At 39.2% G+C, this 23,750-nt stretch overlaps 1 protein-coding gene across 13 annotated transcripts in view; it reads right to left on the reverse strand.

The window, feature by feature from the left end:
- Positions 1 to 23,750, reverse strand: part of Eya4 (EYA transcriptional coactivator and phosphatase 4) — a 242,822-nt gene that overhangs the window by 7,177 nt on the left and 211,895 nt on the right. For all 13 annotated transcript variants that reach the window (XM_076928116.1, XM_076928125.1, XM_076928120.1 and 10 more), the window contains 4 exons: positions 10,127 to 10,216; positions 3,221 to 3,279; positions 2,958 to 3,118; positions 551 to 665 (listed from right to left, as the gene is read on the reverse strand). In XM_076928116.1, the coding sequence (XP_076784231.1) occupies positions 551 to 665; positions 2,958 to 3,118; positions 3,221 to 3,279; positions 10,127 to 10,216 (425 nt within the window). The remainder of the gene's footprint in view (positions 1 to 550; positions 666 to 2,957; positions 3,119 to 3,220; positions 3,280 to 10,126; positions 10,217 to 23,750) is intronic.

Consider the following 23,750-nt stretch of genomic DNA (forward strand, 5'->3'; position numbering starts at 1 on the left):
CACCACAAACTGAACAGAGTGCTCATGTCTGCCTGTTAGGTCAGGAAGTCAAGTGGAAGCCCTCAGTGAGTACTTTCTGTTATTGGTGAAGTTTCTGTTCATGTGACCAGGAGGGAACCACATGCCAGATTTGACATGAAAGTTTACTTTCATGTCCTAAATACGGGGTTCCTCTTTTATTCCAGAAACCTTTTCATGTGCCTGCTATCTGTTTGGATAACATCTCTTCTGATGTCTATGTGTTACCCACACATTGTTTGTGTCTTTATTGATTCACCTTAATCAGAAATAAAACTATAGAATAAGAAAAAATAAAGATTAGTCTTACCTACCAGCCATCACTTCCCAAATTTCTATATGCACCCAGCCACACAGTCACGCATGCAGGCAATACAGGCACACATGCATGTATGCATGCATTATTCAGCACACGGACACAGAAATCACTGGATGTGGTGAATTTCTAGCAATTGGAATGGTTTTTCTCTATTGCGCTGCTGGACCTAGATCTTCCACATAATTCAAGTAGAAAGGCCACAGTCCCACTTACCTAGTACTAATAATTGATAAAGACTTAAGTGCGTTCGTTAGCCAGGAATCTGTTAGGCCTTCGATCTCTGCCCTTAACTGCAGCCAGGCATCCCTCTTGGCAGGGCCAAGAAGTCCTGAAACACCAAATAAACAGGCAGTCAGGAGTTGAACATTGCCTCTGGGATAGGAAGTTTGGTGTTCTCTCTGTCTACAATAGACAGTTTTTATTTTGGTTGTGTCATAAAGAGATACAGACTTATATCAGTATGGATTCATCCTTTCAGAAGTGATTGTTCACTGTGAGTTCAGTATTGAATTCTTATTAGACAACATGTAGGAGTCAGACACTTGGCTAAACACTCAGAGATATGACACAAGGAAAGCAGACCCCTCTTTTCCCCATCTCTGAGACTAGAATCTAACACAGCAGCTGAAAGGCTCAGCAGCTTCTAAGCCTGAGTCCTGCTGTATGTCAGTCAGAGAGGAGCAGTGAGATTCTTCCAGCAGGAACACAAATGCACCATGTAAAATAGTCTCTGCAGAATCACAGTTCGGCTTTGGAAAAGTATCCACAGCATCCGAAGCAGCTGTTACAATGCTTTCAAACCAGTGCCTGTGTTTAACGATACTTTGTGTTTTAAAAAGAACTTAATAGCTATGTTGAAAATCCGAAGGTGTGCTATCCAAGTATACACAGAGGCAGGAAGAAATAGGTACTTTAAATTTTACAGAGAGGCTAAGATATCCGTCATTGGTGAAGAACATGGTTCTCCATACTAGAGGACCCTGACACTGACAAAAAAGAAAAGAAAAAAAAAGAGGGAGGGAAGAAGGAAGGAAGGGAAGAAGGAGAAAAAAAAAGAGAAAAACAGAGTAACCTTGCTTTCAAGATAAAATGAGATCACATGACTATCCATTCAAAGGGAGGGCTTCTCACTTAAACTGTATTTCAGACACTGAGAGCAAGGACAAACAATATGCAATTATAGATATTTAAAATTAAAACTTCTACTTTCTAGAAAGTCTTGTTTCCACATTGCAATAAAAAGATGCTAATATCTGACAGAAAATAACCTCTCACATCATTGATTAAAATTTCTAAGATAGAAGATATGTTAATGGTCTCGCCAATTTTAAAAATAGTTTAAACAATACTCTGCAAGGGGGGGTTTATGCAAATATAAATAATTCAAACAATACTCTGTAAAGGGGATATGCAAATCAAATAGTTTCAGACTTCTAAAAGGGATGCTAAGTCTAAAAAATAGTTAAACATAGTATTTACAATTATTTTACAAAAGTGTCTGAGACAAAACCTTAAAGTGAGTTAGGAGCTACAGCCAGGTGCTGGAACCACACAGTAGTCCTAGACCCTGCAGGACTCAGTTATCTATGTGGAAATGAAGCCTTCCCTGTAAAGCTTCCTGTCGTTTCAAACATTCAAGACTCTGTGGCTCTGCCTTGCTTTTATACTTGCTGAGGATGAGCATCTGATGTGATTCAGTGCTAGCAACCATAGGGAGACAGACACAATGCCCTAGTCTCTAGTTGAAAACAGATTGGTGCAGTGTGTTCGCTGTGGATGAAAATTATATTCATTTACTCTGTGGTGTACACATGACCATACATGTGTGCAGAATGCACACATGTATTTAGAAAAATCATTTTCTTTCGGCTTACTTTGGGTTTTTGTTCCTCAAAGACATTTCATTTTAACAGGAAAACAAACGGCTTGCTGGAAGAATTGTGGGTGTCTGGATCTGGAACTAATCTTGAGAATGTGTTGACCCTAAAACTGATTTTAACAATAAGGAAGATCCATTTTTTCTGTATCTATATCTAGAAACACAGCCAGAGGAACAGTCTGAGGCTAAGGGTCTAAAATATTGCCTCAAATTATATGAATAATTTATTATAAAATTATAAGTATAATGTGATTTAGGCACTGCCTACAGACTATTGGAACTTTTAAAATTCAGTGATTACAGTGAGCACTGTGTCCTATGTCAGACAGTGTGTGAGTTTTAAAACGATCCAATATCTCTGTTGCACATTTTGAACTTTCACAAGCTGCTGCATGTATATTCTTTCAGTGATTGGCACTAACTCAATAATTTTGGCTCTTATCTTTGCAAGGGCCTCTTGAACCCCTCTTTTACTTGTCTGTTTTGTTGACAATGTCAGAGTAATACAGATGAAACAGGAAAAACATCCTAGGACACACGGTTTCCCACAAACTGCTAAGTCTTTTTGCAAGGGTGCATTCAACTCCTCACTAGTAATCCAGAGAGAGAAGAAATCCAGGCTCATTGCTTTTCAACTCAAGCCTTCGTGGCTTGTTTTCCAGTAGCTATTCTCCACTGTGAAGCTACAGAATTCTGCCTACGCCCAGGCTGCTGACACTGGGTGGAATCGGCTGCACGTACCTCCAACATTGTTCTTGTAGGTGTTATATAATTCCTTTACTCTTCTGTAACGAAAAGCCAGCTTCCTCATCCAGTCCACTCCTCCTCTCACACCTGTTGGCAAACAAAGGTTCGCACTACTTGCAGTTGCATGGAAGCCATCAGTTGCAAAACTGTAGGTACTGCAACACCCAAAATACATTAAAAAGAAACAGAATAATTACATGTGCAAAACTCCACAGCTGAATTTCTGTAGGAAACGGAAGACTGAAAGCACGGCTTACCTTAAGTCCTGACCATTGTCATCGGAGGAAACATCGTCTATATGAACTTGATCACACTCCTGGGGAAAGGGAACAGCAGACATTACCTATCGCCCAAACATGGCTACCACCTCAGGTTTCCCAGCATCCCACTGCATCAGGGTAAGTTTCCATCATTCCACGACATCAGGCTACGGCCACGAGGTGGCAGCATGGGTCCATTCTGCCCTTCCTCTGACGCTTGCTTTCTTATGCATGGAGGGAAATGGTACCACTTCTCTGAGATCTAAATCCATAAAGCAGTCTAGAAACTCGGGGTGCTTTGGAAAAAAGTTTAATCTTAACATCATTGATAAGAAGATCTCTCGAATCTTTGAGATCAGTGCCCTTGTTAGTCTGAAAATCCGCAATGTGCCCGAAGTCCGAGCATCTCGAATGGTCAGTATTATTTATTATTTGCTTGGTGGAAGTGGAGGGGTCTTGACCTCAGAACATGGTGTCTTGTGAGCTTTTCAAGACTTCCTGCTCTTTGCTAGTGTGAAGGTGTCATTTTACTTAAAGTCCTGGTTTTCAGATACAGAACAAAGTTAATGGCCGTAGAGGTTGACACTTTCTTTCATCGGGCTTTAGTGTTTTTAAAATGTCAACGAATATAAGTAAAGTCACAAAGAAGATTTACATACCAAAAAGCAATAAAACCTCCAGGGAAAATAAATGTGTTAAGATTGCCCACATTGGATCTGATTTCAAATTAGAATTTGCTTAAAGCAAATAGCGGCTTCCACATAAAAATTGAGCTCTTAGAGGTTCTAAAAATCTTGTTCTGTGTTTAAATGATCTGCAAGGTTCCCATGAAATATTATATGATTTAAGGCAACATTTGCTGATCAGATTTAAAATGCCTATCCCTCCGAGGAGTAAGTCCACAATTAGCAGTTACAAATTATTATAATTCACAATAAATCAGTGAGAGAGAGAGAGGGAGGGCGGGAGGAAGAGAGAGAGAGAGAGAGAGAGAGAGAGAGAGAGAGAGAGAGAGAGAGATTTGCAGGGGATTGAAGCCAAGCCTGCATGTGTTGTGCAAATTTTTACTACAGAATTAACATTTCCCAGCTTTTGGGCCTCTTATATGTTTTTTTATATTATCTTACTTATAAGTAAGCAATTACTTGTAAGTAACTGATTCAAAGATCAATTTTAAATTATTAAATATGAAAATATACCATATTAAGAAAGAGTCTCCACTTCAAATTTGTCATAATAGACCCGGAAGGGTCTGTAATCAAGCACTGAATGTCGAGCCTTCAGCCTTCACTCAGAACACATTGATCCCATTTCAATGGACTCAGACTACCTTTAATGGACAGAATTGGAGAGCAAGGAGACTGTTCAGCAGTAGCTACGCTGCTGAGCCTGGGGACCTGAGCTTGAGCCCAGGAGCACACATGGTGGAAGGAGAGAAAGGACTTCCGCGCTTGTCCTCTGACCTTCACATGTGTGTGATGTGGACTGTGTCCTTTCTCAAGTCAATAAAACAAATGTGAACCAAAGAAATAACAAAACACAAACTGAGCGGTGAGCATAGTCAGGACAGTGTTCATACATGACGTCAAAACGTATTTGGAACGGAGAGGTAGCTCAGCATTTCAGAGTGTTTGCCACTCTTCAGGTGACCCAGGTTTAGATCTCAGAACTCCAGATGCGGCTGAAAACTCCCCTTTCTGCCTTCTCTGGGCACTGCATACACATAGAACACATATGTACATGCAGGTAAGACACCCATGAATGTAAAATGAAAACAAAAATCTTTAAAAAAAAATCTATGTGTACTTCCTTTAGTAGTTTTAAGGTTTACATAAATTTTGGGTTAGTAACTTTTGAGTAAATATTTACCTGTGTTCACAGGTAAGGGCTGAGGAGAGTTATTCTACCTGGTGTATCTGACGGTGCTTGTGGGAGAGACAACCAGGATCTACGGATTTTTAAAGGCATGTTCTAGAGGCAGAAAATAATTCACCCAGATATTTGGGGAGTAAAAGCGTTGGATAAAAATAACTTAAAAACTAGAAGAAAGGAAATCATGCAATGGGAGATATGCTCAAAGTACTTAACATACTTGGTTGAAAATATGCTTATATCGCCGGGCAGTGGTGAGATACATCTTTAATACCAGAACTTGGGAGGCAGAGGTAGGCGGATTTCTGAGTTTGAGGCCAGCCTGGTCTACAGAGTGAGTTCCAGGACAGCCAGGGCTACACAGAGAAACTCTGTCTCAAAAAAAAAAAAAAAACAACCCCAAAAAACCCCAAAGAAAGAAAGAAAGAAAGAAAGAAAGAAAGAAAGAAAGAAAGGAAGGAAGGAAGGAAGGAAAAAGAAAATGTCCTCATGCACCTTATCATGTTCAATGAGTATACACCAATAAAAAAACCTGAATTAAAAGCAACAGAAATGCTTATTAACCACACTGCAGAAGTCTAGGCAATGATAGTAGTTAGTTGGCAGAGTTTCTCAATCATTTCAAATTTCTAACAAAGTTATAGTGACATAAATTAATACCCTAGATAGCGAGGCTTGTGGGAAAGTGTGGGTGTCATCAGGATAAAGAGAAGAAAAAGAACAGAATAGGAGGTGAGGCTGCCTGAGCTATCTTGGTATCCCATAGTTGAGAGAAATGCAGGCTACTCTGTAACAAAAGGAGGCATTGAACCTCCAAAAAAAAAACACCCTCTCAGATGCAAGCATGTCAAGCTGCTGCCTTGGGCTTTAAACTGACTAAGCAGTTAGCATGGAAGCTGGAAACCCTATTTTCTCCCAGAATATGGAGGTACTCTACATGACCCAAGTATCTGTATTTTAGACATGGTAATATTCTTTAAATAAATGTTAATGTGTATTGGTGTTTTGCCTTCATGTATATCTGTGAACCATGTGTGTATCTGGTTCCACTCAGAACCACTCAGGCCGGAAGAGGGTTTGTTCCCATGGGAATGGAGTTACAGATGGTTGTGAGCAGCCATCTGGGTACTAGAGACTGGACTTTGGTTCTCTGGAAGAGCAGACAGTGCTTTTAGCCACTGTCTCTAGCTCAGACATGGTGACATTCTTGGGAGGCAGTTAGATAAAAATAAGTACCTGCAGCTTCTCACTCTATTGAATTTCCAAACTCTTACCTCATGTAAGTAACTTCCATCTCTCTCTTAACATAATATTCTTATATAAAACCCCCAAAATGGCAAGGGATATTTTTGTGAGTTCCTCTAACCACCAGAAGCTATTTCTTAAATATTTCCTCATTCTATTTTTTTTTTTTAAAAAAACTCCTCTGACATTTCAAGTATTAACTCACATGATTAATTTATATATAACTTGCCCCAAAATTCATTTTTTACTCCAGAGGACAACAGTATATCAAACTTATTGGACCATGCACTCTGTATTTGAAGTTAGGTTTGAGGGTCTTCCAAATCTAACTTCTCTTTATATTTATGCTTAGTGACTCTCTGTGTTGACTCTGGACAGTTGCCCAAGGATTACAGTTCAGTGAAAGCAACTTGAACTTCAATTACTTAGCTTTTTTTTTTTTTTTTAAGGGAAAGATAAATAATTGTTCATCAACTAGTTTTCATTGTGGAAAACATGCAGGAGTCATTTTAACCTAAACCTAAAACACTCCAAAAACATCCAAGAGCTTTGGTTTTGAACATGGCTTAGCAAAGACTCAAATTCTTAAAATAATTCTGGTGTTAATCATAAATACTTTAAATTTGCCTTACAAGATAACCACAAAGTTGTCCCTGATCTGTTCCAGGTATAAGCCACAGCACTCTTCTCTCACGTTTGCAAACCCCAACTCCCTGGTGCTTTCTCCTCTGGAAGTTATTCTAACTGAAATAACATTTTTTTTGAACAGTGAGCATTCTCTCCGGGGGTGGGGGGTGGGCAGAATGGAATAAAGTGTTGAGTGCTCAGATTCAGATTTGGAACTTTTAAGCATGTTTGAGAGGAACAGCTGCCATTGCCCATGGTGTACCATGTATTGAAACATTCACTGTTTCAAATACATTGGATTTTCACAAAGACTCTAAGAGATTAACTATACAAGAGAAACAGTTCTCACAATAAGCTAATGATATATGTACTGCTTTGAGCAATTCTGTATGTCAGCAGAAGCAGGCTTGATTTAATTCCTGTTATAGAGTCTTTGTAATAAAGTGGCTAGCAAAAGGGGCGTTGGTATATATTTGATGTTTAAAATTAGGCACCCAGGACAGGGGGCACAGAGGTAGGTAACCAAATGGACTTGAAAGTTACTGTCTGGATCTCATTAATCCAATGCTTGTCTGTGTCACTTGGAAATATGCTTTTGTGTTCCTGGGCTCATCTACCTGTGTGAGCACGCACACACACTGTGTGTGCACTCCACTATCTGCACACCCACTGTGTGTGCACATGGCACTCCCTTGGTTAAGTTTATCTTTTACTGATCAAATGGAATACATCTGAACAGCTGAACTGTGGGGTGTAAGTCAAATAATGGTTCTGTGACATTCCAAGACCCCCCAAAGATGCATCAATGCCAATGTTTTCTGTTTAGTGTTTCTGTCAGTTGTTCCAGCCAGTATTTACGAAGTAGTTTTAACATAAGATCTAGCATAAGATGAAAAATCTTAAAACCCTGTATCTAGCCACAGCTTTTTATATATGTTCTGGAACTTTATTATACATTTTTGAGTAAGATACACCCACTTTCTCATTTTAGTGTTCTGCTAAAAGGTGATTTTATTAAGTGTGTGTGTGTGTGTGTGCACTTCTGGGGGTGGCATGTGTGCAAAAGTGCCTATATGGGGTCAGAAGAGAACTCTCTCGGGTCCATTCTCTATTTTCACAGTGGGATCTGCTGGGTTGATGATCCCAGTTTTTTCCTGCTTTACCTTATTTATAAGGTGCCACCAAAAAGATAAAAGTTCCGAACACATTTCATGGGTTTCTAGTAATAAAAAGATGTCAAATGGGACAAGCCCATATAAAACATCTCATTTCTTTTAGTAATATTGAAAATATACGTCATCTTACAATTTTTAAGCTGAGACTCATCTATATGAAGAACAAGAAAACTAACACATAGCTATCACTATATTTAAAATGTCGAGTTCCATGCAAGGTCAGTCATGTTTTCTATGAGCAGGTACCATCATAAAGCGGCTCTGTATCCCTGGGAGTAATAAACAGTGGGGTTAGCTGCAGTTGGGCTTTACAAGGGTCATCAGTATTTCTTACAAGAATAGAAACTAGATGAAGAACACTGAGTTTTCATATTGCTCACTAACAAGCAAAGCTTCTTCCAACAGACATTTCATTACTCAATGAAAACATGGACCAAGCTGGGAAAATGACTGGTCTCTTCTAATCCTGAAGTGTTAGCACATTTTCCATGGGCCACATGAATCCATTTTTCATTTTGTGTCTCTGATGCAACTAAGGCTTGATCTATACTCTTCTGTAAATTAAAAACTATTAAATCACTCATTAAATGTGGCTTTTCTTTCTTTTGTTCTAATTTCTCAAGGCATGGGGGCAGAAAGCTGTGCTCTCTTTCTAAAACCTACTTTAAAAAAATCACAATTCTATTATTGAGCTAGCTGGTAACATAGAACACATATATGCATACATACACACATATATACACAAATATATACATATTATACACGTATACATATTACTAACACACACATACATGTATCTACATGATGAAATCATTTTCCATTTTGTATCTCCGATGTAACAAACTCTTGATCTATATATAATCTTACCTAAGTCACCCACTAAAAGTGAATTTTCTTTCTTTCGCTCTAATCTATATATGATATTGATCGATCTATCTATCTATCTATCTATCTATCTATCTATCTATCTATCTATCTTGCTGTTCAACCTGTAGTTTGAGTTTGTCCCCTGAAAAGTAATATACTGAAAAGTGGTGTTCTTAAATTTACTTCCAAGCATTGACAGTGGAAAGCTTAACATAAAATGTCTAGAACCACACAAGGAGTCATAGAAACAATCATATTTGTTCATAATGTGACTATAGTTAAATATAAGCATGCCATTTTTTAAAGTGAGAAATCTGTTTTAGCCCAATTATATTTGTCCATGAGGTACTTTGTTGATTTACCCAAGCTGCTTTGTTATTTCATATTCTGCTTTCTGCATGTCTGGAACTATAAATTACTAGCACAGAGATTATAATCTGTATTGTGGCATATATGTAGCTACTCTGAGGCTAGATTTTCTTGTGATCTTCCATTTTGTTAAGTTTTGCTTTCTCTGTCTCTTGCTCATCATTTAGACAACTGTGTTGCAAGTTGAGATTAGGAGTAGAAGCCCTGAGAGAGGAAAGTGTTCAGTGCATTAAAACTCATCGACTACGCTGTGGAAACAGCTCTAGCATTCTTTATTCTAAAGGGGAGAGGATGAGCATGAGAGTTAGTTCAAAGATGTTGCAACCCTCAATGACCCGTGTATCTCCTGTGATGAGGATTGGTGACTATCATCCACCGGAATAATGTGAATTGTCTTGATTAGTAACCTGGGAAAGGCAGATGCTAACTCAAAGGTGAGATACCAAAGAACAGAGGGCAAATGAAGGGTTGTCTGACCTCAGCCACACAGGAGGCCAATGTCTTTTAAGACGTTTTTGTTCTTGGTATCCATCCATAAACATGTATAACTCAAGACCATGCGTGTGCAGTCTGTTCAGACTCATCTAAGCAATTTTCCACTTGACAAGAAATTTATAGCACTTGGGGGAGCATCCCCGCATCCCCGCATCCTCCCCCCACCCCCACCAAATTCCTTAAGGTTTACTGCATACACTATCTGAGAGTTTTTGTGTTGTCAATAGTTATTCTTGACTTTTAAAATTCTTACCTCTAAGTCATTAAAAAACAAATGTGTATCAGCAAGATTAAAGATCATTTCTTCCATTCGGAGCCCGAGGGTCACAGCCATTGGGGGATCCTGAAAATAAATACATACAAAATGAAGTAAAATTTCATTAACCACAATTACTAAAGAAATATTTTGGGAAGATATTGTTGGTGAAGGCAAAATGTTAGATGAAATTTTAGTGAAGATTAAAACATTTCTCAGAGGCAAGGGAGGAGTTAAAGAGTTGAGAAATAGCTAAAAATATGACAACATTCTAGTGGCTGATAATAGAAAGTGGTGTGACTATAATTAGCAATATTTACTTTAGTTTTAGTTTCCAGGTGGTCAGAATAAAGGATTTTGCATGTTTTTAACCTAAAGAATGATGAGTATTTGAAATGTAAATATTGATTATCAATTTGATCATTATATATTACATACATGTGTTGAAATTTATGGTATACACACAATTATGCCATTTATAATTTTTAAATAATTACATATATATGTATAAAGTAAATTATGAATGATTCCCAAACATGGATCTCTAAAAAGATACCTGGCAATTTACAAGACGTAGTATGTATATAAAGATGATTATGAACACATTTCAGTAGTAATTTATCCACCCAAGTCTATATATTCATAAGAGAATCATGAAAGCTAACAAGTTTAGATGATATAGCTTGCATATATGCCACAAATACCTTTTGGAGATTGATTGGTATTTAGATGAGACATGAAGAATAAAGAAAACTTATTAAATATTAACAAGGATATGCACTTAACATTATATAATGTAAATAGGTTATATTTAGAAATATATGTATATACATATACATACACATACATAGATTCACATACATATACATATCACATATATACACATATATACATACATATATATACATATATATATACACATACACATATACACATATACACATACATATACACACATTCACATACATAGATATACATATACACATATACATCCATATAAATATATGCATGCCAATTAGTGAAAGAAGAGGAAGTGAAATGGAAGGAGAGCAGGGAGAGGTACATAGAAGGATTTTGGAGAGATGAATGTGAAAGGAGAAAGGTTATAATTATATTATAATCTCAAGAGAAAAGAAAATAATATGGATGGCATTTTGATTGAAAGATAGCAGGAGTCTCTATTTAACTATACACAATGTGCTCTAACCTGAATTTCACTAAGGTTGCAGAAAGTGGAGATTAAAAAAATATTCACTCACTGCACATAACTGTGTAGAAAAACCTAAACTTTTAGTGATTTAGGGAAGAGAGGGGTTGATGGGAAGTCAATGACTCCCGTGTTTGCTTACAGTGACTGATATCTTAAATAGTAGCAAGAGCTGAGGAATTAGAAGCAGCGGTGTCTCTTTACCATGATTAACTGAAGCTCAAGTCTCAATGTCAGGAGATTTTGAGACTTGAGAGTTTGAGGACATGAAAGCAATCATTCACATGGCTGTGCTGAAATGATTGAAGTCGGAACAAAATCTAAGGAACTACTACAAGTGTGACTAGTGGAAGGCAGAAAGTAGAAAAACCAGAAGGGGCAATTCCTTTGCATCTGAGGCCAGGTGGATGTTTCAGGAGGAAGAAAATTATTGTGCACAGAGTTGAGAAGTCTAGAGGAACTCTACTGGTTTTGGCTGAGCAGTTACTTTGGAAGAACTCAGCCTGTGATTTGGGTTGTGTGGCTTGGTCATGAACCAAACTGCAGGCATGTGAGAAGAACTGCTTTCTGGATCTAAATATTCTAATAAGTGGCATTTAAAGAAATGTGCTGAACTTGGGTAGATGTATAGATAGCTTCACATCAATTGCTGATGAGGACACCCAACCCAGGTCAGGCCCCAGTGATACTCAGCTATCCCTCTAACCAGCTCCACTTGCCCATAGCTGCCCCTCCATGGCACCAACTGGCTTTCTTCATTTACTTCCATCATGCACTGCAGAGAAAACCCTGGAGTGTAAACACACTTCAGGTGTCTCTCCCATGTTCTGTATCCATGGAAACATGGAGACTAGGAAGGCCACATTAAAAATAGGAACTGCATGTTAACGTATGTGGAGGTATACAAAAAAAAAACCCCTTAAGGCTTGATCAGATAAAACTTAAGAGGATGAGGCAGGAGTAGTAAGAATTCATCTACTTAATTATTTTCATTTTTCTCAGCAGGCATTCTTACAGACCTTTTAAAGATCCTATGCAGATTGCTCAAATCCTGTAGCATGTAGTTTGGCTACCTGGACTCGGGTTTAATGCCACATTGATCTGCTGTCAGTGACAAGTTACTAGGATCAATATACCGAAGTATCACCAAATCAGAAAGATGGGGTTATGAATGCATGGGCGCAGTTGGATGTGTATGCTGACACATACTATATATAAGGATTCTGAAAGGTTCGAAATGTCTACAATAGAACTCAGTACAAGGCAAAGATCAAATTGTTTTATCTAAAAAGCACTCATTCAAATATAAAGAAAATATGTTTTGTGCTCCCAACTAATTTTTTTTTTTTAATTAGCTCAGGCCTTTTCAGAACTCAGAAGGACCCTGATTATGTTTCCTTCCATTGTCAGACTCTCTTTTGTTGGTGTTCATATCCTTTATTGTTATTGAGAGAACTCTCTGAAGCTTGAATAATTTTTTTAACTATGCATTTTGTCTTTTTTCTCTTAAAAGGTGCTCTTGCTAATCCTCTCTTTTTGGAGGGAACAGAGTGGGTCTTAATTAGGACGATGTTATAGAAAACTTTGAGATATTCTGCTAAGTCATGGACCCATAAACAAAAAGTCCACAGAAAGATCAGGAAAATCAAATGTAATTACAGCATGAAAACATATAATTCCATTAGTGACGCTCTTTGAATTTCAGGAATGCCCATGATGCAAGACAGTAAAGGGGAGACCCACGGTACTCTGATGCTTTCTGCCCTGAAGATATCAATTTCAGATGTGGGTACAGAAATATCTCTTTAAAGCTTTTCTTTTGGAGGCTAGGTTAGTGAATCTTTTATCCCAACTGGTATTTGTCTCCTTTTTAAAGTTTCCAATAAAATTATTGGCTATCTTGTGTTCATTCCTTACATTCTTAGCATTTATAGATTTGATTTCTGGGAAGATGGGAGAAACTCTAGCGATCCCGTGATTGTAACTTTCATTGATAACATGCTTCTGAACTACATTCCTCTCTGTGCTATACAAACAGTGGTGGAAAAATCCACAAAAATGCATTTCCTGTGCATTTGATAAGCTTGCAAACAAATATATTTTTCTTCTTCTTTTTTTTTAATTACATGGCCCTTCTAGTAAGCAGGCATAGCATATGGCATAGTGAAAGCTGTATTCGAGCATACTATTGGAATGCAACCCCATGGCACTGGGGAGGGAGGGCTAATCACTTGTTTTGCTAGCTGTGGTGTCTGTACAACACACGCCTCACTACATCCAGTACATAGTAAGCATTCTGGCAAAAATCCCATTTCTTATCTGGGTAAGTTTGGATTTGAATTTTTTCAGAGTGTGAATTGGTTAGATTTTACTAAGGTTTCCAGAGAGCAAACCCACTGACAGAGAGCTGTTTGGTCATCAAGGGCACAAGCCAAGGAAAACTAAGTTAAGAGGTGGTGGTGTTCTTGTTCCTCAGAAACTGTTTGGGGAGGACGTCTTTACAAATATATAATTTATTCCCCCCCCCCCCCCCAGTGAACTAAGTCACTGGAACAACTAATTCTAAATTAGCAGATTACAGTGTCACACATTTCCAGTTGAAGGACACACAGATCTCAAACTCCAAAACGGAGAGATATTTGTTGGGGAGGGGTTTGTGGGGGAAGCCTTCCCAGAACCTGGTCATGATGGATACCTCTGACTGGAAAGAGCCACTGGTGGCTGTAGCTCTCCTGCATTATCAAGCATTTGTGAGTGAGACGTATTTCTGGAGAGAACCCAAGTCTTGCACTGAAATTCCCACTCATTTTCACAGATTGGGTTGGATGTAAGTTCTGATACACATTACACACATATAAGAGTTCTGAAGGATTCATCATCATGTCTCTTGCGGAGTTCAACAGGGGGCAAATAGAAGTCTGCCAATTTATGCTCTGCATTACTCTATCAAGATATTGAAATGATTCCCAAGACACTCTGCTGGAGGGAGTAGAAAGACAGGAAGAAGGGGAGAGAGAGAAAGACACACACACACAGAGAAGTGCAGAGAGACAGACAGAGACAGAGAGACAGAAAGAGACAGAGAAGGAGAGGAGAGGAAGAGGAAGAAACAGAAGATGAAGAAAATAAATAGCTCTTGACCTTGAAATGTGTGCCTCTAAGCCAGATGTTACCAGTGTATACACCCAAGACAGGATCAAGTAGAGCACTTCTCTAAATCAAAATACTAATGTCTATTAGGCATGATACACAGAACACAAATCGGAGCCAGACTGTCTGTCTGTGGGTCCCTGCCCTACACTGGGCCATCAGCTGCAATTCCTCCTCTAGGGAAACACTGTAAAAATATCTCAGGAGAAGCAGCAATTATGTATTTTTAAAGAAACAGGGATTATTTTTCTTTTAAGATCCTGGGATTTTGGACCAGTTATTCCTTTGGGACATAAAGTACATTTGAGGATTCTTACTCAAGGGACCGAAGATGCCTGAGCACACTGCAAAGGAAAGTAAGTCAGCTCCACAAACCAAGGAGGAACATATTCTCCAGATGCAAGGACTTTCTTAACAAGACATAAGAGGTGAAATGAAATCCACTCATCAACTGGAAAGGAAACTCCATATTTGACCTATTTGTCTGAGGAACAGGTAATAGGTTTCAGAGTTCTTAAAGGGAAGGATGGGTCTTTGGGTCAGTGGATGAGTACTTGCCTAGTATGCATGAGGTCTTAGTTTCAACTCTAAGTATTTCCAAAATGGAAGAAAAAGAATTATCAGAGGGATTTGGGAAATGCTGTCAGGAACATTCCATTATTGATCATCTGTTCATACGGTTTTGAGTGCCTACTCAACTTCTGGGAAGGGAACAATGAAACCAAACAAAACCAACACATCAAAGTAAAGCTGGAAAGATGACTCTGTAGGTAAAGTGCTTGTTGAGGGAGCACAGGGAACCTGGGTTCTAATCCCAGCCCCCAAACAAAAGGCTGGGCTTACAACTGTAATCTCCTTGCTAGGGAGGCAGAGACCAAAAGACTCCTGAAGCTCACTGGCCAGCCAGAGATGAATTGGTGAGATGCAGGTTCAAGGAGGGAGTCTGTCTCAAAGGGGAAAAGAGAGATGTGTGATTTAACTGGGGAGAAAGCATGGAAGTCAGTATAGGAGAGGGAGGAAGGAGAGATAAATAACACTAAGGATGAATCATGGTTGAAAAACAGTATGCTTACCTAAAATTACATATAATACATAAGCATATGAGCATCAAAGTTCAATGTAAAAATCTAATAAAATCTAATAAATACTAGCAGGCATGAGAAGACTCCTTTTGAGTTGTTGGTCAAGAGAGTCCCAGAGGATTATAAAATTACACAGGGTATTACTATTGCCCTTGATTGTCTTCAGAGATTGATCACAAGTCCCTAACTGAAGGCACCACATTTATCAGTCACAGGAGCTGAATCTGACCCAAAATCCCCTCAGTAAGGACTAGATTTCATAATAGTAGAAATCACTATAGTTGTCTAGAAGTCAAAGGAGGAAAACAATTAGGTATCATCCCAGCTGCGATGGTTATGAACCAAAAACTATAGGAAACTAATGACCTCTGACCACTGATAGAAGGAGAATTACTCTTCCCTAGGAACCAGCTCCCTGTGATTAATACCAAGTGGTTAGACATATGTGTGTGTGTATATATATATACATATATATATATACACACACATATATATGCACATACATATATATATACATATATGTATGTGTATATATGTGTGTGTATGTATATGTATGTATGTATATATATGTGTGTATTTAAATAATATATATGTGCAACATTAAAAAGACAGCAGCTTGTGCTTACATATTTATGAATTTATATATGTAGTGATAGTAATTTATAAAAAAGAAGTCAGGAATATATGGAGGAATGGGGTTATGGGAGGGAGTGGATTAAAAAATGAACAATTTAGAGAGTAGAGCAAGATGTCATAAATTGTCCTCTGGTCTTCACATGTTTACATACATGTTAACATGTATACCTGCACATGAACACTCACACACCCCTCATGAGAACAAGTACACAGAAGCCCCTCCCCCAATTCACACACACATACCAATAAAGACAAAAATATAAGAGCAAAAGTCATGTGCTTCTGGGCTTTAGTTGTCATTTTTATGTGACATAGCTGATAAGCATAGCATTTTGGGTGATGATACCTTTGTAGTGCAAAGAAACCTAGGTGAATAGACACAGAAGCTCAGGGAGAAGCTGTGATAGTCAGCGTAAGCCAAGCCAGCATGCTCCTTCTAGGACTAATGACTGGATAAGAAGACAGGGAGTTAGCCACACATAGAAGTGATAGGGAGACAGACAGACTTGGGGATAAGAGTGGACCTATCATGTGGGGCAGAGCATCCAGAAGTGGGGTCAAGCTTGGGAAAGCCAGGTTGTACTTTAGGAAAGATTGATCCCTCACCTGAGTCAGGAACAAAGGAAAGATCCCCCAGTAAAAAAACAAACAAACAAACAAAAAAAAAAAACTGAGAAAGGCCACTTGCCTTGCCATGGCTATGTCTCAGATCATAGAAGAGTATCCTCCTTTGTAACTTGGGGACAAGAAGAGAAGGAGAAAAGCAACTGGGAAGAATTTAGCTCAAAATGCCTTTCCTAGAATAGTTCAAAATATTGTGGCCAGTAGTTCGGGGTAGCGGGATACAGGTCACAGGTGTATGGTGGCTCAGAGAGAAATTACCTTAAGGGGGATGATGAAGTGGTTGAAGTACAATCATGAGAACATGAGTCCCATTGCCAGAACCCACATAAATAGCTGTGCACGTGGCCAGACTGACACAACACACCTGAACTGATGATGAAACTCACTGGCCAGTCAGACTAGTCAAATCCAGTGAGCTCCAGATCCCAACCAGATAGAACTTGTCTCACACAATAAGTTAAGGTAGACAGTTGCTGAATATCAGTGTCTGAGGATGACCCCCCTCTCTCTCTTACACACACATACACATTCACAATTATTTCTGAAGCAGTTCCCTGATCATGAAACTCTTCTATCACCTTGCACCATTCAATATGGCAGGGAAAAATCCTCTAAAGTGAGTATGCATCAGAATCAAGCTCTAAGGATAAATTAGCTACCATTGTTCTCCACTTCCCATAGTCAGACTATGACGCATGTCAGTGTCCTGGATTCAGCTTTACTCTTTGTATGTATATTCTATTGGTGTAAATACTATGCATACAGGTACATGAACATGCCTTTAGCAAACATGAAAAATACTATCCATTTTATCTGGCCTTGAAATCATAGGGATCCCTTTTGCCTTAAATTTCTGAGTGCTTAGGTTAAGGTATACAACACCACACATGACAATTCTTTGATGCTTCACTCTATTTTTCTGTGCTTTATGTACTCCAAAACCTGGCTATGGCCACCTGACTACAAAGACTGTTAAGTTTTTGTCACTGAACTGAGTGTTTCACACTGAAGGGAAAAGTGACAGATACAAACAGAAGAAGCACATTCCCTGGAAAACATCCAGTTGCCCAAACTTCAAAAGGTCACATGATCTTGACAGGGAGAGATAGAACTTGAACTCAGGTCTATATTCCTCACAAAGCTGAATTTTAACTCTTTGCTCAGAAAGGAATTAGTGGTCATGGTGTTAGCCGTCCCAGGTGTGGTTGCTTCAGACCCACAATTCTAATCATTTTGTAACACCAGTCACTTCCTACTAAATCACACACTGCTTTCTTTATGACTCTGTAGAAAACCCAGCAAACGCTGCTTCCAACGTCATGTTTCTAGGTGAGTGTATCTATTGTTAAATCCAAAAGCAATGGGTGGTTTATTCTGATGAGCATTTCTTCTCCCAGCTCTGCCCTTTCATACAGGTTGTTTCATATAGCCAAGTCTCCTAGCGAGCTTGAATTTCGATCACATTATAATGCAGTTATTCACTGTTCTTTAGTCCTTCCTCTGACTTGAGCTGTTAGTCTCTTTTGTCTCTTTATACCGAATGGCCTTAGAGAACCGTGGCTTCCAAGCGTGTAAGTCATAAATGTTCCAACATAAATTAAACCCCTATAACAAAAATTTGTTAATATTTATTCCTTTGCCTGAGAAAGAAGTTACTGTTATTTGGGTAAAATAATGTACACAGTTTCTCAGAGCATCAGAACCATCCTCATAAATCTCCAGATGGTGGATGATACCTGGGCGCCATCATGTCAAATTCATGAACTTCTGTTTTAGATTTTTGCAGTGATGAAGCTGTGCATGCTAACTGGTGCCATGCCAGAGAACCCATCATCAGCCTCCCGGCAGCAGAACCTATGCTTGCTGCCATCAGAAAGATCCAGAAGTAGTTCTGCTTGCAAGGAGGGAGTGTTGACAGTTGAGCAGAGTCACAAAGAGATAACATATTAGGAAGAACCTTGGAAATGCTTATATTATTTATGGGGGATGCAGAATTTTATACAAGTGTTAAGTGAATACATAAAACGAGTTACATAAGATCATGACATTCCTAGAAGACTGGAGACTATGAATTTTATTTGCAGAAGTCCCGTGTGGTAGCAAAGACTGAAAGGAGAATAGAGACATAAGATCATGTCAGAGAGCCAGGTGCTGGCTGTCTGTGCCACTTGCAAAATACATTGTACCATATCAGTGGCATAGGGCAGAGGCGAGACCTAAGTGTACTGAAGTGGATGTGCTTATGGAATGTCAAGCATACTGTAGAAGACCAGAGGCAACACTTGTTCCAACCTACAGGTTTGGGAGAGATAGAAGCAGGCTGGTAGATAGATGTGTTAACTCCAGGGCTTAATTTTACAGTTCAGGTGCATATGCCCTCTCTGTCTGGCTTAATGTATTTTTTGAGACTGCAAATCCAGACCTTCAGCTAGAAACAGAGCAGCTGTTTCTAGTTATTGCTCATTTTTTTTTGGGGGGGGGAGAGTGAGTATTGTTACTTAATTGTATTTGACTTGAGAAGCAGATACTTGTGTCCATAGCTAAATGTCCTTGATATGATCTTATTTAACCCACCCACTAACTCCAGCATGAAAGAGAATCACCTATTTTCTTTTTAAGTTTTAAATTCAATGTGATGACTTGTATATGCTTGTCTCAGGGAGTGGCACTGTTAGGAGGTATGGCCTTGTTGGAGTAGGTATGTCACTGTGGGAATGGGCTCACATACTCTCACCCTAGCTGCCTGGAAGACAGTCTTCTAGAGGCCTTCAGATGAAGATGTAGAACTCTTAGCTCCTCCTGCATCATGCCTACCTAGGTACTGTCATGCTCCTGCCTTGATGATAATGGAACTGAACCCTCTGAACCTGTAAGCCAGCTCCAATTACATGTTGTCCTTATAAGAGGTGCCGTGGTGTCTGTTTACAGCAGTAAAAATATAACTAAGACAAAAAAAACCCACCTATTTATTGTAATGTACCACAAGCTGGCCTGGAACCCACTATTTAGCCCAGGCTGGTCTTGACGTCACACTCTTCCCATCTCAGCCTTTCAAGTTGCTAAGATTAGATTATGCTCCTATAATCACGTTCTGATAAAGAAATTGGCTCCGAGGTCAGATGGCTTGTCACGCTGCCTACCAAGGTCAGCGGATGCTCAATACAGGAAATAGAAGCCTATGCCTCTGTAAACTGGTCTTGGGTGGTTGAGAATAACAAAAAAGGCACCCGGCTTTGTGGGGGCCATGGGGGCTCTCATTCTTCACCTCTTCCCTCCAGCTGGAGAAGCCCTATTTTTATGTATTTTATATGATACTCTGTAGAATATGCGTAAGGAATGCCCTGCTTTAAACCTGGAAAATCACCATTAGACCAAGCTATGCATTTAAAATGCACATTGGTGCTGGGAAGATGGCTCAAGGTAAAGGAGCTTGCTGCAAATGATGGCTTGGAATTGATCCCTGGGACTCATATCATGGAAGGAGAGAACCAACTTGTAACAGTAATCCTCTGAATGCCACATATGGAACATGGGACATGTACACACACACACACACACACACACACACACACACACAAATAAATAAATAAATAAATAAATAAATAGAATGATTTTTAATGCACATTGAAGAAATGAGTGATTTGAATCATGAAATAGACTTAGTACATGTAACTAATTTCAAATCTACACATCTCTTAATGGGATATGGGTCTTTCACTCACCTTCCAAAACTAATGGTCCCAGGTACTTTTTAAAATACATATATGTATTCGTGTTCTTCTAAGTTTATGTGCACTGTGTGTATGCAGTAGCTTGCAGAGGCCAGAAGAGGACATCAAATCCTTTGGGCCAGAATTGTAGATGTGTGAGCCTTCACATGCATGCTGGAAACTGAGCAGTGTTTGTAACAGCTGAACAGTTTCATCTTAGTCACTATTTTTAAAAGCAGTGAAAATTATTTTTTTCAAATAACAGCTAAAATGACTTCATTTCTATCAGCCTGTGAAATCACTGGTGAGCTGATGAATTCGATCTCAAGAGAAGACTGTTTACACTATCTCAGAGCTATTTTGATATGATAGCTTGCACCGAACCACCGTAAAATGTAAGCACTCTTCACATTAACTCACTATGAACTTTCTTTAAAGACCACTAATTAACATGTTGAAGAAACACATTTTTTTTTACCAAGATAAAACATTTAGAAAATTTCCCAGTGCCTCTTGAGATTTGTCAGTGATGCAACCCTGCTGAAAGAGTCCTCAGAACCTGGCTTTGGGTTGGCTCTTAGAGTCAGACAGCTTGTGAGGCAATTGAGAAGATTTCCCTGTGCTTAATGGCATTTTTGTTTGGAGGAGGAAAGGTTTATTTTGGCTCACAGTTTCAAAGATTTTGGTTCAGAGTCAGCTTGTCTCACCCACTTGTCCACAATAGTGGTGGGATTGTGCATTGTGGTGGGACCGTTCTTATCACTGAGGATGAAGAAGAAATCATAGGTTTGCTAGAACCCCCCACGGCCTGGCCCTGCAGATCTAGTTCTGTTTGCTATGCCTTTCCTACTAAAGGCTCTCCAGACTCTCAGAATGGAGTTAGTGCCTGGAAGAAGAATTCAGAATATGAACCTGTGGGGAACACTGGCACACACACCATGCCATAGCAGTGTGGTGGCAGCTTTCTGTTGCCATAGTAGAACCCCTGAGATGGGGTAACTTAGAAAGAAAGGAAATTTTAGATGAATGTTATGGGGACCTGGATATCTGAGGCCTAGCAGTGTGTTGGCACTGATACGCTCTGGTAAGGTGCTCTGTGGCTTCAACTAGTGCAAGTGAGGAAGGAAGACAAGGATCTATGACTGCAAGAGCTCAGTGGGGAGACTCACCAGGTGACAATCTTTTATCCAAACACTTCATCTAGTGGGAGAAATTTGAACTTTCTTCTACAATTCTAAATTCTGGGTTAAGCGTTTTTGAATAAGAGAGATGTTCAATAGTAACATGACTCTGTATAGAAAAGCAAGGTGTGGAGGAGACCAGGTGTGTCCTGTGGGGACCTTTTGCTGTAGGCACAATGGAATCCCACCTCCGAAGTCTCCTGGGATTCTCTCTACCTCCTACTCTCCTCATGTCCCCCTTGATCCTCAGCCTCATTCTCGATAGTTCCTCTCTTTTACAGTTCAGTCCCGAAGGCTTCAGGTGTGAAGTTCTGTAGGGAAAGCTCAGCCTGCACACAGAGGATTTCCTTGAGACCAGACTGAAGCCACACACTTATGGTCAAGAATACTGGAGAAAGTGCTGTTCTCAATTTAACAAAAAGAAAAGAACTGTAACAACATGTTTACCATTCTTTTTAGGTTTCATCTGGGGAATTTAAACGATCTCATAATTTAAAAGACTCAAATTCCTAGAAAGGAATGAAGACCTGATATCAACAAACATGTTAAAGGTATAAGACAACTCCACAAGGTGAGGCTCATCACTGCTGCTCTGACAGGGATCGAGCATCTCAGGACACTCCCTAGTGGTGAGGGTTTAGAGGGACTTTTTCATGGGGGCATATACGTTCACAACTGACTGCTATTTCAAGCTTTCTTTTACTGAGAAATGTAGCAATACAGACCATCACAGTCATTTAAACAGGGCCCATGGTATGATTTTGAAAAGTCAGTTATGCTAAAAAAATTCTTAGATTACTCTGGAAAACTTCAGATTCCATAGCCCACCAGCCATGATATTTTGATTTCACATTCCAGGCTTGTGACAACGACTTAGTTATAAATTGTGATCATGCTTTGTTACAGCAGCCTGAGGTTGCTAACCAGCACGTAACAGGAAATAAAAATAAATATGAGAAACAAATTTGTGTGTGTGTTTATTTTAATATTTCACAAATTCTATCCTCATCCCAGCAAATATGTTGATGTATGGACCCTATTTGGGAGACAACTCCTTTATGAATTACAGCAATAGTCTTGAAAGTATAGTTTCAAGACAACTGTGTCAGATGCTTATAGTTATAAAGGAACTAAGACACTTTTGGGTAAATGATTGCTAAAAAATTACTACTTTTTATATGTTCTTAGAAAATAAAAAACAGTGACAATATAGATTAACCCAAAGTGCAAAGAGGAATTTGGGGCTGGAAAGGTGGCTCAGTGGTTCAGGGCACTTCTTGCTCTTCCAGAAGTGGATGGGTTTGGTTCCTAGCACCCATATAAGGACTTATATCACACCTCTAAATTCAGATTTAGGATTTGACACATTCATCTGGAGTTCATGGAGCACATGCACATACAGATACATACACTAATGAAAAATAAAAAGACACACTTGAATCCAATCCATCATGCATTGTCCAGAATATGAGAATATAATTATTGCTATATAGTGTGTTGATAGGACATAAAACCCACTAACTAACGTGTTATGCCGTGCTGTGAGGCAAGGTGAGGCATTTCTTTGGGCATGACTGTGATGTGGAAGATACAAAGGCAACCACACATTTTCATACAGCAGTGGGAACCAGGCCAGCATATTCTCATCACACACCCCTTAGAGCAAATCCTAATGAGAGTCAAAGCGAGTGATGAGCTAAGCATGCATGTTTGCACCAGAGCAGCCTAGTACGGTTATACCAACCCAGGGCACAGAACTCACACAGCTGAGATGCTGTTATAAGAAATTTACTACAGAAGGAGTAGCAAGAGGGAGGCAGTGAAGGGATGAGAGCAGAGTCTTTGGTCTTGAGATAGAAAATTCAAAGTTCCTGTAAATAGTGTAAAGGTAACTTCTCATTAGCTTTGCAGAGTTGCAGGCACACACTTGAGAACAGTAAGCTACCACAGTGGGGAGACTATCATAAGCGTTGACAGAGAAAACAAAGCAGTTTAAAACAGACCTTGGGTTTTTAACTGGTTAAATCTTGA

This window comes from Arvicanthis niloticus, chromosome 30 (genome assembly GCF_011762505.2).
Source record: "Arvicanthis niloticus isolate mArvNil1 chromosome 30, mArvNil1.pat.X, whole genome shotgun sequence".
NCBI classification, from domain to species: Eukaryota; Metazoa; Chordata; class Mammalia; order Rodentia; family Muridae; genus Arvicanthis; species Arvicanthis niloticus.